The following is a 15,907-nucleotide window of genomic DNA, read 5'->3' as shown; positions in this document are numbered from 1 at the left end:
GGTGCATGTGAGTGTATGACTAAGTGCTGTGCTGGTAAATGCGAGTGTGTGTGTGACCGGGTGCTGCGCTGGTACATGTGTGTGTGTGACCGAGGCTGTGCTGGTACATGTGAGTGTGTGTGACCGGGTGCTGTGCTGGTACATGTGAGTGTGTGTGACCGGGTGCTGCGTTGGTACATGTGAGGTGTGTGACCGGGTGCTGCGCTGGTACATGTGAGTGTGTGTGACCGGGTGCTGTGCTGGTACATGTGAGTGGGTGTGACTGGGTGCTGCGCTGGTACATGTGAGTGGGTGTGACTGGGTGCTGCGCTGGTACATGTGAGTGGGTGTGACTGGGTGCTGCGCTGGTACATGTGAGTGGGTGTGAATGGGTGCTGTGCTGGTACATGTGAGTGGGTGTGAATGGGTGCTGTGCTGGTACATGTGAGTGGGTGTGACTGGGTGCTGTGCTGGTACATGTGAGTGGGTGTGACCGGGTGCTGTGCTGGTACATGTGAGTGGGTGTGACTGGGTGCTGTGCTGGTACATGTGAGTGTGTGTGACTGGGTGCTGCGCTGGTACATGTGAGTGTGTGTGACCGAGGCTGTGCTGGTAAATGCGAGTGTGTGTGACCGGGTGCTGCGCTGGTACATGTGAGTGTGTGTGACCGAGGCTGTGCTGGTACATGTGAGTGTGTGTGACCGGGTGCTGCGCTGGTACATGTGAGTGTGTGTGACAGGGTGCTGCGCTGGTTGGTACATGTGAGTGTGTGTGACCGGGTGCTGTGCTGGTACATGTGAGTGTGTGTGACCGGGTGCTGTGCTGGTACATGTGAGTGGGTGTGACCGGGTGCTGCGCTGGTACATGTGAGTGGGTGTGACCGGGTGCTGCGCTGGTACATGTGAGTGGGTGTGACCGGGTGCTGCGCTGGTACATGTGAGTGGGTGTGACCGGGTGCTGCGCTGGTACATGTGAGTGGGTGTGACCGGGTGCTGCGCTGGTACATGTGAGTGGGTGTGACCGAGGCTGTGCTGGTACATGTGAGTGTGTGTGACCGGGTGCTGTGCTGGTACATGTGAGTGTGTGTGACCGAGGCTGTGCTGGTACATGTGAGTGTGTGTGACCGGGTGCTGTGCTGGTACATGTGAGTGGGTGTGACCGGGTGCTGTGCTGGTACATGTGAGTGTGTGTGACCGGGTGCTGTGCTGGTACATGTGAGTGTGTGTGACCGGGTGCTGCGCTGGTACATGTGAGTGGGTGTGACCGGGTGCTGTGCTGGTACATGTGAGTGTGTGTGACAGGGTGCTGCGCTGGTACATGTGAGTGTGTGTGACCGGGTGCTGTGCTGGTACATGTGAGTGTGTGTGACCGGGTGCTGCGCTGGTACATGTGAGTGGGTGTGACCGGGTGCTGCGCTGGTACATGTGAGTGGGTGTGACAGGGTGCTGCGCTGGTACATGTGAGTGGGTGTGACAGGGTGCTGCGCTGGTACATGTGAGTGGGTGTGACCGGGTGCTGTGCTGGTACATGTGAGTGTGTGTGACCGGGTGCTGTGCTGGTACATGTGACTGGGTGTGACTGGGTGCTGTGCTGGTACATGTGAGTGTGTGTGACCGGGTGCTGTGCTGGTACATGTGAGTGGGTGTGACTGGGTGCTGTGCTGGTACATGTGAGTGGGTGTGACCGGGTACTCCATTTATTCCAGGATGAGTCAGCGCCCTCCCCTCTCCTGCGTCTGGCCTGGGCTCGCATCATCCTGGATGAGGCTCACAACATTAAGAACCCGAAGGTCCAGACTTCCATGGCGGTGTGTAAGCTGAGAGCCGGGGCCCGGTGGGCAGTGACGGGGACCCCCATACAGAATAACCTGTTGGATCTGTACTCTCTCCTGCGGTGAGATACGGGGGGGGTCTGCAGATACACCCTGGCCTGTAACACAGCGCCTCGCTGGAGGTATAACGCGTCTCCTTCCAGGTTCCTGCGCTGCGCCCCATTTGACGAGTACAAGTTGTGGAAGAGTCAGGTGGATAATGGCAGCAGGAGGGGAGGAGAGCGGCTGAATATCCTGACCAAGAGCCTGCTCCTGCGGAGGACCAAGGACCAGCGGGACCACACCGGCAGACCCCTGGTAACTAGTGTGTGACTGACCCGTACACGCCGGGAGACCCCGGTAACTAGTGTGTGTGACTGACCCATACACACCGGGAGACCCTGGTAACTAGTGTGTGTGACTGACCCATACACACTGGGAGACCCCCGGTAACTAGTGTGTGTGACTGACCCGTACACGCCGGGAGACCACCGGTAACTAGTGAGTGTGACTGACCCCTACACACCGGCAGACCCCTGGTAACTAGTGTGTGACTGACCCGTACACACCGGAAGACCCCGGTAACTAGTGTGTGACTGACCCGTACACACCGGCAGACCCTGGTAACTAGTGTGTGTGACTGACCCGTACATGCCGGCAGACCCCGGTAACTAGTGAGTGTGACTGACCCGTACACGCCGGCAGACCCTGGTAACTAGTGTGTGACTGACCCGTACACTCCGGCAGACCCCTGGTAACTAGTGTGTGACTGACCCGTACACACCGGAAGACCCCGGTAACTAGTGTGTGACTGACCCGTACACACCGGCAGACCCTGGTAACTAGTGTGTGACTGACCCGTACACGCCGGCAGACCCCGGTAACTAGTGAGTGTGACTGGCCCGTACACGCCGGCAGACCCTGGTAACTAGTGTGTGACTGACCCGTACACTCCGGCAGACCCCTGGTAACTAGTGTGTGACTGATCCGTACACACCGGGAGACCCCCGTAACCAGTGAGTGTGACTGGCCCGTACACACCGGAAGACCCCTGGTAACTAGTGTGTGTCACTGACCCGTACACGCCGGCAGACCCTGGTAACTAGTGTGTGTGACTGACCCGTACACACCAGCAGACCCCGGTAACTAGTGTGTGTGACTGACCCGTACACACCGGCAGACCCCAGTACTAGTGTGTGTGACTGACCCGTACACGCCGGCAGACCCCGGTAACTAGTGTGTGTGACTGACTTGTACACACCGGGAGACCCCGGTAACTAGTGTGTGACTGACCCGTACACACCGGCAGACCCCGGTAACTAGTGAGTGTGACTGACCCGTACACATCGGCAGACCCCGGTAACTAGTGAGTGTGACTGACCCGTACACACCGGGAGACCCCTGGTAACTAGTGAGTGTGACTGATCTGTACACACCGGGAGACCCCTGGTAACTAGTGAGTGTGACTGACCCGTACACACCGGGAGACCCCTGGTAACTAGTGAGTGTGACTGACCCGTACACACCGGCAGACCCCTGGTAACTAGTGTGTGACTGACCTGTACACACCGGCAGACCCCGGTAACTAGTGTGTGTGACTGACCCGTACACGCCGGCAGACCCCTGGTAACTAAAGTGTGTGACTGACCCGTACACGCCGGCAGACCCCTGGTAACTAGTGTGTGACTGACCCGTACACACTGGCAGACCCCAGTAACTAGTGTGTGTGACTGACCCGTACACGCCAGCAGACCCCTGGTAACTAAAGTGTGTGACTGACCCGTACACACCTGCAGACCCCGGTAACTAGTGAGTGTGACTGACCCGTATACACCGGCAGACCCCGGTAACTAGTGAGTGTGACTGACCCGTACACACCGGCAGACCCCTGGTAACTAGTGTGTGACTGACCCATACACACCGGGAGACCCTGGTAACTAGTGAGTGTGACTGACCCGTACACACTGGGAGACCCCTGGTAACTAGTGTGTGACTGACCCATACACACCGGGAGACCCCTGGTAACTAGTGTGTGACTGACCCATACACACCGGGAGACCCCTGGTAACTAGTGAGTGTGACTGACCCGTACACACCGGGAGACCCCTGGTAACTAGTGTGTGACTGACCCATACACACCGGGAGACCCCTGGTAACTAGTGAGTGTGACTGACCCGTACACACCGGGAGACCCCTGGTAACTAGTGAGTGTGACTGACCCGTACACACCGGCAGACCCCGGTAACTAGTGTGTGTGACTGACCCGTACGCCCCGGCAGACCCCGGTAACTAGTGTGTGTGACTGACCTGTAAACACCGGCAGACCTCGGTAACTAGTGTGTGACTGACCCGTATACGTCGGCAGACCCCTGGTAACTAGTGAGTGTGACTGACCCGTTCACGCTGGCATACCCCGGTAACCAGTGTGTGACTGACCCGTACACGCCCACAGACCCTGGTAACTAGTGTGTGTGACTGACCTGTACACACCGGCAGACCCCGGTAACTAGTGTGTGTGACTGACCCGTACACACCGGGAGACCCCCGTAACTAGTGAGTGTGACTGACCCGTACACACCGGGAGACCCCATGTAACTAGTGTGTGTGACTGACCCGTACACACCGAGAGACCCCTGGTAACTAGTGTGTGACTGACCCGTACAAACCGGTAGCCCCCCGGTAACTAGTGTGTGTGACCCCTTGTGTGTTTCTCTGTGTGTACATATAAAAGAACACATACACGCTGAGATAGTGTGTACGCACATAGGGCATGTACAGTACATGACAGCCCCTGTCTGTGTGTCTCCCAGGTGGTGCTCCCCCAGCGGAGCAGTGTCTTACACCAGCTGACGCTGTCTGAGCCGGAACAGGCCGTGTACGATGTGATCTTTGCCAGATCCAGGTATTAGTATCTTGGAATAAGCCTATTTTAATATTATTTCAGGCAGTGATGATGCAGAGACTGGCAGGTGTGGTGGGTACATGAGCTAGTGACTTACAGGTGGGGTGGGTACAGGGCCTGGTGCCCAGCAAGGACAGGTGTGGTGGGTACAGGGTCCGGTGCCTGGCAGGGACAGGTGTGGTGGGTACAGGGTCCGGTGCCCGGCAGGGACAGGTGTGGATGGGTACAGGATCCGGTGCCCGGCAGGGACAGGTGTGGATGGGTACAGGGTCCGGTGCCCGGCAGGGACAGGTGTGGATGGGTACAGGGTCCGGTGCCCGGCAGGGACAAGTGTGGATGGGTACAGGGTCCGGTGCCCGGCAGGGACAGGTGTGGCGGTTACAGGGTCCGGTGCCCAGCAGGGACAGGTGTGGCGGGTACAGGGTCCGGTGCCCGGCAGGGACAGGTGTGACGGGTACAGGGTCCGGTGCCCGGCAGGGACAGGTGTGGCGGGTACAGGGTGCGGGGCCCGGCAGGGACAGGTGTGGATGGGTACAGGGTACGGTGCCCGGCAGGGACAGGTGTAGTGGGTACAGGATCCGGTGCCCGGCAGGGACAGGTGTGGATGGGTACAGGGTCCGGTGCCCGGCAGGGACAGGTGTGGATGGGTACAGGGTCCGGTGCCCGGCAGGGACAGGTGTGGTGGGTACAGGGTCCGGTGCCAGGCAGGGACAGGTGTGGATGGGTACAGGGTCCGGTGCCCGGCAGGGACAGGTGTGGTGGGTACAGGGTCCGGTGCCCGGCAGGGACATGTGTGGTGGGTACAGGGTCCGGTGCCCGGCAGGGACAGGTGTGGTGGGTACAGGGTCCGGTGCCCGGCAGGGACAGGTGTGGATGGGTACAGGGTCCGGTGCCCGGCAGGGACAGGTGTGGTGGGTACAGGGTCCGGTGCCCGGCAGGGACAGGTGTGGTGGGCACAGGGTCCGGTGCCCGGCAGGGACAGGTGTGGTTGGGTACAGGGTCCGGTGCCCGGCAGGGACAGGTGTGGTGGGTACAGGGTCCGGTGCCAGGCAGGGACAGGTGTGGTGGGTACAGGGTCCGGTGCCCGGCAGGGACAGGTGTGGTGGGCACAGGGTCCGGTGCCCGGCAGGGACAGGTGTGGTTGGGTACAGGGTCCGGTGCCCGGCAGGGACAGGTGTGGTGGGCACAGGGTCCGGTGCCCGGCAGGGACAGGTGTGGTGGGTACAGGGTCCGGTGCCCGGCAGGGACAGGTGTGGTGGGTACAGGGTCCGGTGCCCGGCAGGGACAGGTGTGGTGGGCACAGGGTCCGGTGCCCGGCAGGGACAGGTGTGGTTGGGTACAGGGTCCGGTGCCCGGCAGGGACAGGTGTGGTGGGCACAGGGTCCGGTGCCCGGCAGGGACAGGTGTGGTGGGTACAGGGTCCGGTGCCAGGCAGGGACAGGTGTGGTGGGCACAGGGTCCGTTGCCCGGCAGGGACAGGTGTGGTGGGTACAGGGTCCGGTGCCCGGCAGGGACAGGTGTGGATGGGTACAGGGTCCGGTGCCCGGCAGGGACATGTGTGGTGGGTACAGGGTCCGGTGCCAGGCAGGGACAGGTGTGGTGGGTACAGGGTCCGGTGCCCGGCAGGGACAGGTGTGGATGGGTACAGGGTCCGGTGCCCGGCAGGGACAGGTGTGGATGGGTACAGGGTCCGGTGCCCGGCAGGGACAGGTGTGGTGGGTACAGGGTCCGGTGCCCGGCAGGGACAGGTGTGGATGGGTACAGGGTCCGGTGCCCGGCAGGGACAGGTGTGGATGGGTACAGGGTCCGGTGCCCGGCAGGGACAGGTGTGGTGGGTACAGGGTGCGGGGCCCGGCAGGGACAGGTGTGGTGGGTACAGGGTGCGGGGCCCGGCAGGGACAGGTGTGGTGGGTACAGGGTGCGGGGCCCGGCAGGGACAGGTGTGGTGGGTACAGGGTCCGGTGCCCGGCAGGGACAGGTGTGGTGGGTGCGGGGCCCGGCAGGGACAGGTGTGGTGGGTACGGGGCCCGGCAGGGACAGGTGTGGTGGGTACAGGGTCCGGTGCCCGGCAGGGACAGGTGTGGTGGGTACAGGGTGCGGGGCCCGGCAGGGACAGGTGTGGTGGGTACAGGGTCCGGTGCCCGGCAGGGACAGGTGTGGTGGGTACAGGGTGCGGGGCCCGGCAGGGACAGGTGTGGTGGGTACAGGGTCCGGTGCCCGGCAGGGACAGTTGTGGTGGGTACAGGGTCCGGTGCCCGGCAGGGACAGGTGTGGTGGGTACAGGGTCCGGTGCCCGGCAGGGACAGGTGTGGTGGGTACAGGGTCCGGTGCCCGGCAGGGACAGGTGTGGTGGGTACAGGGTGCGGGGCCCGGCAGGGACAGGTGTGGTGGGTACAGGGTCCGGTGCCCGGCAGGGACAGGTGTGGTGGGTACAGGGTGCGGGGCCCGGCAGGGACAGGTGTGGTGGGTACAGGGTCCGGTGCCCGGCAGGGACAGGTGTGGTGGTACCCTGGCTGTACAGGCAGGATGTGACAGAGAGATGGGCGAGGAGATTAGGCCGTTGCTGTCTCTGGCTGTGAATGACTCGTCCTCTGCGTGTGCCACAGATCTACTCTGCAGAATTACTTGAAGAGACATGAGGGGGCGTCACACATCCCGTCTGGGGCGGCAGATAACCCGTTTGAGAGAGGTAAGTCCTGGAACTTGTGTGTGATGGAAAGGGAAGAGATGCACAGTTCCTGTATATCTGACTGCCCTCTTATACTGGCGCCCTCTTATACTGGCGCTCTCTCTCCCTGACTGCCCCCTTATACTGGCGCTCTCTCTCCCTGACTGCCCCCTTATACTGGCGCTCTCTCCCCCTGACTGCCCTCTTATACCGGCGCTCTCTCCCCCTGACTGCCCTCTTATACCGGCGCTCTCTCCCCCTGACTGCCCCTTATACCGGCGCTCTCTCTCCCTGACTGCCCTCTTATACCGGCGCTCTCTCCCCATGACTGCCCCTTATACCGGCGCTCTCTCCCCCTGACTGCCCCTTATACCGGCGCTCTCTCCCCCTGACTGCCCCTTATACAGGCGCTCTCTCTCCCTGACTGCCCCCTTATACAGGCGCTCTCTCTCCCTGACTGCCCCCTTATACAGGCGCTCTCTCTCCCTGACTGCCCCCTTATACTGGCGCTCTCTCTCCCTGACTGCCCCCTTATACTGGCGCTCTCTCTCCCTGACTGCCCCCGTATACTGGCGCTCTCTCTCCCTGACTGCCCCCGTATACTGGCGCTCTCTCTCCCTGACTGCCCCTTATACTGGCGCTCTCTCTCCCTGACTGCCCCCTTATACAGGCGCTCTCTCTCCCTGACTGCCCCCTTATACAGGCGCTCTCTCTCCCTGACTGCCCCCTTATACAGGCGCTCTCTCTCCCTGACTGCCCCCTTATACAGGCGCTCTCTCTCCCTGACTGCCCCCTTATACAGGCGCTCTCTCTCCCTGACTGCCCCCTTATACAGGCGCTCTCTCTCCCTGACTGCCCCCTTATACAGGCGCTCTCTCTCCCTGACTGCCCCCTTATACAGGCGCTCTCTCTCCCTGACTGCCCCCTTATACAGGCGCTCTCTCTCCCTGACTGCCCCCTTATACAGGCGCTCTCTCTCCCTGACTGCCCCCTTATACAGGCGCTCTCTCTCCCTGACTGCCCCCTTATACTGGCGCTCTCTCTCCCTGACTGCCCCTTATACTGGCGCTCTCTCTCCCTGACTGCCCCCTTATACTGGCGCTCTCTCTCCCTGACTGCCCCCTTATACTGGCGCTCTCTCTCCCTGACTGCCCCCTTATACTGGCGCTCTCTCTCCCTGACTGCCCCCTTATACTGGCGCTCTCTCTCCCTGACTGCCCCCTTATGCTGGCTCTCTCTCCCTGACTGCCCCCTTATGCTGGCGCTCTCTCTCCCTGACTGCCCCCTTATGCTGGCGCTCTCTCTCCCTGACTGCCCCCTTATGCTGGCGCTCTCTCTCCCTGACTGCCCCCTTATACTGGCGCTCTCTCTCCCTGACTGCCCCCTTATACAGGCGCTCTCTCTCCCTGACTGCCCCTTATACTGGCGCTCTCTCTCCCTGACTGCCCCCTTATACTGGCGCTCTCTCTCCCTGACTGCCCCCTTATACCGGCTCTCTCTCCCTGACTGCCCCCTTATACCGGCGCTCTCTCCCCCTGACTGCCCCTTATACCGGCGCTCTCTCCCCCTGACTGCCCCCTTATACAGGCGCTCTCTCTCCCTGACTGCCCCTTTATACTGGCGCTCTCTCTCCCTGACTGCCCCCTTATACTGGCGCTCTCTCTCCCTGACTGCCCCCTTATACTGGCGCTCTCTCTCCCTGACTGCCCCCTTATACAGGCGCTCTCTCTCTCCCTGACTGCCCCCTTATACTGGCGCTCTCTCTCCCTGACTGCCCCCTTATACCGGCTCTCTCTCCCTGACTGCCCCCTTATACTGGCGCTCTCTCTCCCTGACTGCCCCCTTATACTGGCGCTCTCTCTCCCTGACTGCCCCCTTATACTGGCGCTCTCTCTCCCTGACTGCCCCCTTATACTGGCGCTCTCTCTCCCGGACTGCCCCCTTATACTGGCGCTCTCTCTCCCGGACTGCCCCCTTATACCGGCGCTCTCTCTCCCGGACTGCCCCCTTATACCGGCGCTCTCTCTCCCTGACTGCCCCCTTATACCGGCGCTCTCTCTCCCTGACTGCCCCCTTATACCGGCGCTCTCTCTCCCTGACTGCCCCCTTATACCGGCGCTCTCTCTCCCTGACTGCCCCCTTATACTGGCGCTCTCTCTCCCTGACTGCCCCTTATACTGGCTCTCTCTCTCTCTGTGACTGTCCCCTTGTACTGGAGCTCTCTCTCTGTGACTGTCCCCTTGTACTGGCGCTCTCTCTCTCTCTCTCTGTGACTGTCCCCTTGTACTGGCTCTCTCTCTCTCTCTCTCTGTGACTGCCCCCTTGTACTGGCTCTCTCTCTCTCTCTCTGTGACTGCCCCCTTGTACTGGCGCTCTCTCTCTCTCTCTCTCTGTGACTGTCCCCGTGTACTGGAGCTCTCTCTCTCTCTGTGACTGTCCCCGTGTACTGGAGCTCTCTCTGTGACTGCCTCCTTGTACTGGCGCTCTCTCTCTCTCTGTGACTGCCCCCTTGTACTGGCACTCTCTCTCTCTCTCCCTGACTGCCCCCTTATGCTGGCTCTCTCTCCCTGACTGCCCCCTTATGCTGGCGCTCTCTCTCCCTGACTGCCCCCTTATGCTGGCGCTCTCTCTCCCTGACTGCCCCCTTATGCTGGCGCTCTCTCTCCCTGACTGCCCCCTTATACTGGCGCTCTCTCTCCCTGACTGCCCCCTTATACAGGCGCTCTCTCTCCCTGACTGCCCCTTATACTGGCGCTCTCTCTCCCTGACTGCCCCCTTATACTGGCGCTCTCTCTCCCTGACTGCCCCCTTATACCGGCTCTCTCTCCCTGACTGCCCCCTTATACCGGCGCTCTCTCCCCCTGACTGCCCCTTATACCGGCGCTCTCTCCCCCTGACTGCCCCCTTATACAGGCGCTCTCTCTCCCTGACTGCCCCTTTATACTGGCGCTCTCTCTCCCTGACTGCCCCCTTATACTGGCGCTCTCTCTCCCTGACTGCCCCCTTATACTGGCGCTCTCTCTCCCTGACTGCCCCCTTATACAGGCGCTCTCTCTCTCCCTGACTGCCCCCTTATACTGGCGCTCTCTCTCCCTGACTGCCCCCTTATACCGGCTCTCTCTCCCTGACTGCCCCCTTATACTGGCGCTCTCTCTCCCTGACTGCCCCCTTATACTGGCGCTCTCTCTCCCTGACTGCCCCCTTATACTGGCGCTCTCTCTCCCTGACTGCCCCCTTATACTGGCGCTCTCTCTCCCGGACTGCCCCCTTATACTGGCGCTCTCTCTCCCGGACTGCCCCCTTATACCGGCGCTCTCTCTCCCGGACTGCCCCCTTATACCGGCGCTCTCTCTCCCTGACTGCCCCCTTATACCGGCGCTCTCTCTCCCTGACTGCCCCCTTATACCGGCGCTCTCTCTCCCTGACTGCCCCCTTATACCGGCGCTCTCTCTCCCTGACTGCCCCCTTATACTGGCGCTCTCTCTCCCTGACTGCCCCTTATACTGGCTCTCTCTCTCTCTGTGACTGTCCCCTTGTACTGGAGCTCTCTCTCTGTGACTGTCCCCTTGTACTGGCGCTCTCTCTCTCTCTCTCTGTGACTGTCCCCTTGTACTGGCTCTCTCTCTCTCTCTCTCTGTGACTGCCCCCTTGTACTGGCTCTCTCTCTCTCTCTCTGTGACTGCCCCCTTGTACTGGCGCTCTCTCTCTCTCTCTCTCTGTGACTGTCCCCGTGTACTGGAGCTCTCTCTCTCTCTGTGACTGTCCCCGTGTACTGGAGCTCTCTCTGTGACTGCCTCCTTGTACTGGCGCTCTCTCTCTCTCTGTGACTGCCCCCTTGTACTGGCACTCTCTCTCTCTCTCCCTGACTGCCCCCTTGTACTGGCGCTCTCTCTCTCTGTGACTGTCCCCTTGTACTGGCGCTCTCTCTCTCTGTGACTGTCCCCTTGTACTGGCGCTCTCTCTCTGTGACTGTCCCCTTGTACTGGCGCTCTCTCTCTCTGTGACTGTCCCCGTGTACTGGCGCTCTCTCTCTCTCTCTGTGACTGTCCCCGTGTACTGGCGCGCTCTCTCTCTCTCTCTCTGTGACTGTCCCCGTGTACTGGCGCTCTCTCTCTCCCTGACTGCCCCCTTATACTGGCGCTCTCTCTCCCTGACTGCCCCCTTATACCGGCTCTCTCTCCCTGACTGCCCCCTTATACTGGCGCTCTCTCTCCCTGACTGCCCCCTTATACTGGCGCTCTCTCTCCCTGACTGCCCCCTTATACTGGCGCTCTCTCTCCCTGACTGCCCCCTTATACTGGCGCTCTCTCTCCCGGACTGCCCCCTTATACCGGCGCTCTCTCTCCCGGACTGCCCCCTTATACCGGCGCTCTCTCTCCCGGACTGCCCCCTTATACCGGCGCTCTCTCTCCCTGACTGCCCCCTTATACCGGCGCTCTCTCTCCCTGACTGCCCCCTTATACCGGCGCTCTCTCTCCCTGACTGCCCCCTTATACTGGCGCTCTCTCTCCCTGACTGCCCCTTATACTGGCTTTCTCTCTCTCTGTGACTGTCCCCTTGTACTGGAGCTCTCTCTCTGTGACTGTCCCCTTGTACTGGCGCTCTCTCTCTCTCTCTCTCTGTGACTGTCCCCTTGTACTGGCTCTCTCTCTCTCTCTCTGTGACTGCCCCCTTGTACTGGCTCTCTCTCTCTCTCTGTGACTGCCCCCTTGTACTGGCGCTCTCTCTCTCTCTCTCTCTGTGACTGTCCCCGTGTACTGGAGCTCTCTCTCTCTCTGTGACTGTCCCCGTGTACTGGAGCTCTCTCTGTGACTGCCTCCTTGTACTGGCGCTCTCTCTCTCTCTGTGACTGCCCCCTTGTACTGGCACTCTCTCTCTCTCTCCCTGACTGCCCCCTTGTACTGGCGCTCTCTCTCTCTGTGACTGTCCCCTTGTACTGGCGCTCTCTCTCTCTGTGACTGTCCCCTTGTACTGGCGCTCTCTCTCTGTGACTGTCCCCTTGTACTGGCGCTCTCTCTCTCTGTGACTGTCCCCGTGTACTGGCGCTCTCTCTCTCTCTGTGACTGTCCCCGTGTACTGGCGCTCTCTCTCTCTCTCTCTGTGACTGTCCCGTGTACTGGCGCTCTCTCTCTCTGACTGCCCCCTTGTACTGGCGCTCTCTCTCTGTGACTGCCCCCTTGTACTGGCGCTCTCTCTCTCTCTGTGACTGCCCCCTTCTACTGGCGCTCTCTCTCTCTCTCTGTGATTGCCCCCTTGTACTGGCGCTCTCTCTCTCTCTCTCTGTGACTGTCCCCGTGTACTGGCGCTCTCTCTCTGTGACTGTCCCCGTGTACTGGCGCTCTCTCTCTCTCTCTGTGACTGCCCCCTTGTACTGGGGCTCTCTCTCTCTCTCTGTGACTGTCCCCGTGTACTGGCGCTCTCTCTCTCTCTGTGACTGTCCCCTTGTACTGGCGCTCTCTCTCTCTGTGACTGTCCCCTTGTACTGGCGCTCTCTCTCTCTGTGACTGTCCCCGTGTACTGGCGCTCTCTCTCTGTGACTGCCCCCTTGTACTGGCGCTCTCTCTCTCTCTGTGACGGCCCCCTTGTACTGGCGCTCTCTCTCTCTCTCTGTGACGGCCCCCTTGTACTGGCGCTCTCTCTCTCTCTCTGTGACTGCCCCCTTGTACTGGCGCTCTCTCTCTCTCTCTGTGACTGCCCCCTTGTACTGGCACTCTCTCTCTCTGTGACTGCCCCCTTGTACTGGCGCTCTCTCTCTCTGTGACGGCCCCCTTGTACTGGCGCTCTCTCTCTCTCTCTGTGACGGCCCCCTTGTACTGGCGCTCTCTCTCTCTCTCTGTGATTGCCCCCTTGTACTGGCGCTCTCTCTCTCTGTGACTGCCCCCTTGTACTGGCGCTCTCTCTCTCTGTGACTGTCCCCGTGTACTGGCGCTCTCTCTCTCTCTCTGTGACTGTCCCCGTGTACTGGCGCTCTCTCTCTCTGTGACTGTCCCCGTGTACTGGCGCTCTCTCTCTGTGACTGTCCCCGTGTACTGGCGCTCTCTCTCTCTCTCTGTGACTGCCCCCTTGTACTGGCGCTCTCTCTCTGTGACTGTCCCCGTGTACTGGCGCTCTCTCTCTCTCTGTGACTGCCCCCTTGTACTGGCGCTCTCTCTCTCTGTGACTGTCCCCTTGTACTGGCGCTCTCTCTCTCTGTGACTGTCCCCGTGTACTGGCGCTCTCTCTCTCTCTCTCTCTCTGTGACGGCCCCCTTGTACTGGCGCTCTCTCTCTCTGTGACTGTCCCCGTGTACTGGCGCTCTCTCTCTCTGTGACTGTCCCCGTGTTCTGGCGCTCTCTCTCTCTCTCTGTGACTGTCCCCATGTACTGGCGCTCTCTCTCTCTCTGTGACTGTCCCCCGTGTACTGGCGCTCTCTCTCTCTCTCTGTGACTGCCCCCGTGTACTGGCGCTCTCTCTCTGTGACTGTCCCCGTGTACTGGCGCTCTCTCTCTCTGTGACTGTCCCCGTGTACTGGCGCTCTCTCTCTCTGTGACTGCCCCCGTGTACTGGCGCTCTCTCTCTCTGTGACTGTCCCTGTGTACTGGCGCTCTCTCTCTCTCTGTGACTGCCCCCTTGTACTGGCGCGCTCTCTCTCTCTCTCTCTGTGACTGTCCCCGTGTACTGGCGCTCTCTCTCTCTCTCTCTGTGACTGTCCCCGTGTACTTGCGCTCTCTCTCCCTGTGACTGCCCCCGTGTACTGGCGCTCTCTCTCTCTCTGTGACTGTCCCCGTGTACTGGCGCTCTCTCTCTCTGTGACTGCCCCCTTGTACTGGCGCTCTCTCTCTCTCTGTGACTGTCCCCGTGTACTGGTGCTCTCTCTCTCTCTCTCTGTGACTGCCCCCGTGTACTGGCGCTCTCTCTCTCTGTGACTGTCCCCGTGTACTGGCGCTCTCTCTCTCTCTGTGACTTTCCCCGTGTACTGGCGCTCTCTCTCTCTGTGACTGCCACCTTGTACTGGCGCTCTCTCTCTCTCTCTCTCTCTCTCTCTGTGACTGCCCCCTTGTACTGGCGCTCTCTCTCTGTGACTGCCACCTTGTACTGGCGCTCTCTCTCTCTGTGACTGCCACCTTGTACTGGCGCTCTCTCTCTCTCTCTGTGACTGTCCCCTTGTACTGGAGCTCTCTCTCTCTGTGACTGCCCCCTTGTACTGGCGCTCTCTCTCTCTCTGTGACTGTCCCCTTGTACTGGCGCTCTCTCTCTCTCTCTCTGTGACTGCCCCCTTGTACTGGCGCTCTCTCTCTCTGTGACTGCCACCTTGTACTGGCGCTCTCTCTCTCTCTCTCTGTGACTGCCCCCTTGTACTGGCGCTCTCTCTCTGTGACTGCCCCCTTGTACTGGCGCTCTCTCTCTCTGTGACTGCCCCCTTGTACTGGCGCTCTCTCTCTCTGTGACTGTCCCCGTGTACTGGCGCTCCCTCTCTCTCTCTGTGACTGTCCCCGTGTACTTGCGCTCTCTCTCCCTGTGACTGCCCCCGTGTACTGGCGCTCTCTCTCTCTCTGTGACTGTCCCCGTGTACTGGCGCTCTCTCTCTCTGTGACTGCCCCCTTGTACTGGCGCTCTCTCTCTCTCTGTGACTGTCCCCGTGTACTGGTGCTCTCTCTCTCTCTCTCTGTGACTGCCCCCGTGTACTGGCGCTCTCTCTCTCTGTGACTTTCCCCGTGTACTGGCGCTCTCTCTCTCTGTGACTGCCACCTTGTACTGGCGCTCTCTCTCTCTCTCTCTCTCTCTCTCTCTGTGACTGCCCCCTTGTACTGGCGCTCTCTCTCTGTGACTGCCACCTTGTACTGGCGCTCTCTCTCTCTGTGACTGCCCCCTTGTACTGGCGCTCTCTCTCTCTCTGTGACTGCCCCCTTGTACTGGCACTCTCTCTCTCTGTGACTGCCCCCTTGTACTGGCGCTCTCTCTCTCTGTGACTGCCCCCTTGTACTGGCGCTCTCTCTCTCTCTGTGACTGCCCCCTTGTACTGGCACTCTCTCTCTCTGTGACTGCCCCCTTGTACTGGCGCTCTCTCTCTCTGTGACGGCCCCCTTGTACTGGCGCTCTCTCTCTCTCTCTCTGTGACGGCCCCCTTGTACTGGCGCTTTCTCTCTCTCTCTGTGATTGCCCCCTTGTACTGGCGCTCTCTCTCTCTCTCTCTGTGACTGTCCCCGTGTACTGGCGCTCTCTCTCTCTGTGACTGTCCCCGTGTACTGGCGCTCTCTCTCTCTCTGTGACTGTCCCCGTGTACTGGCGCTCTCTCTCTCTCTCTGTGACTGCCCCCGTGTACTGGCGCTCTCTCTCTGTGACTGTCCCCGTGTACTGGCGCTCTCTCTCTCTCTGTGACTGCCCCCTTGTACTGGCGCTCTCTCTCTCTCTCTGTGACTGTCCCCTTGTACTGGCGCTCTCTCTCTCTGTGACTGTCCCCGTGTACTGGCGCTCTCTCTCTCTCTCTGTGACGGCCCCCTTGTACTGGCGCTCTCTCTCTCTGTGACTGTCCCCGTGTACTGGCGCTCTCTCTCTCTGTGACTGTCCC

General features: G+C 60.7%; 1 protein-coding gene across 3 annotated transcripts in view; it reads left to right on the top strand.

Moving 5' to 3' along the window:
• Window positions 1-15,907, top strand: part of TTF2 (transcription termination factor 2) — a 143,758-nt gene that overhangs the window by 95,684 nt on the left and 32,167 nt on the right. For all 3 annotated transcript variants that reach the window (XM_063948739.1, XM_063948740.1, XM_063948741.1), the window contains exons 14-17: window positions 1,685-1,872; window positions 1,954-2,107; window positions 4,600-4,691; window positions 7,298-7,380. In XM_063948739.1, the coding sequence (XP_063804809.1) occupies window positions 1,685-1,872; window positions 1,954-2,107; window positions 4,600-4,691; window positions 7,298-7,380 (517 nt within the window). The remainder of the gene's footprint in view (window positions 1-1,684; window positions 1,873-1,953; window positions 2,108-4,599; window positions 4,692-7,297; window positions 7,381-15,907) is intronic.

The sequence above is a fragment of the Pseudophryne corroboree genome (genome assembly GCF_028390025.1).
Source record: "Pseudophryne corroboree isolate aPseCor3 chromosome 2 unlocalized genomic scaffold, aPseCor3.hap2 SUPER_2_unloc_1, whole genome shotgun sequence".
In the NCBI taxonomy this organism is placed as follows: domain Eukaryota; kingdom Metazoa; phylum Chordata; class Amphibia; order Anura; family Myobatrachidae; genus Pseudophryne; species Pseudophryne corroboree.
This window is presented reverse-complemented; position numbering and strand designations above follow the sequence as displayed.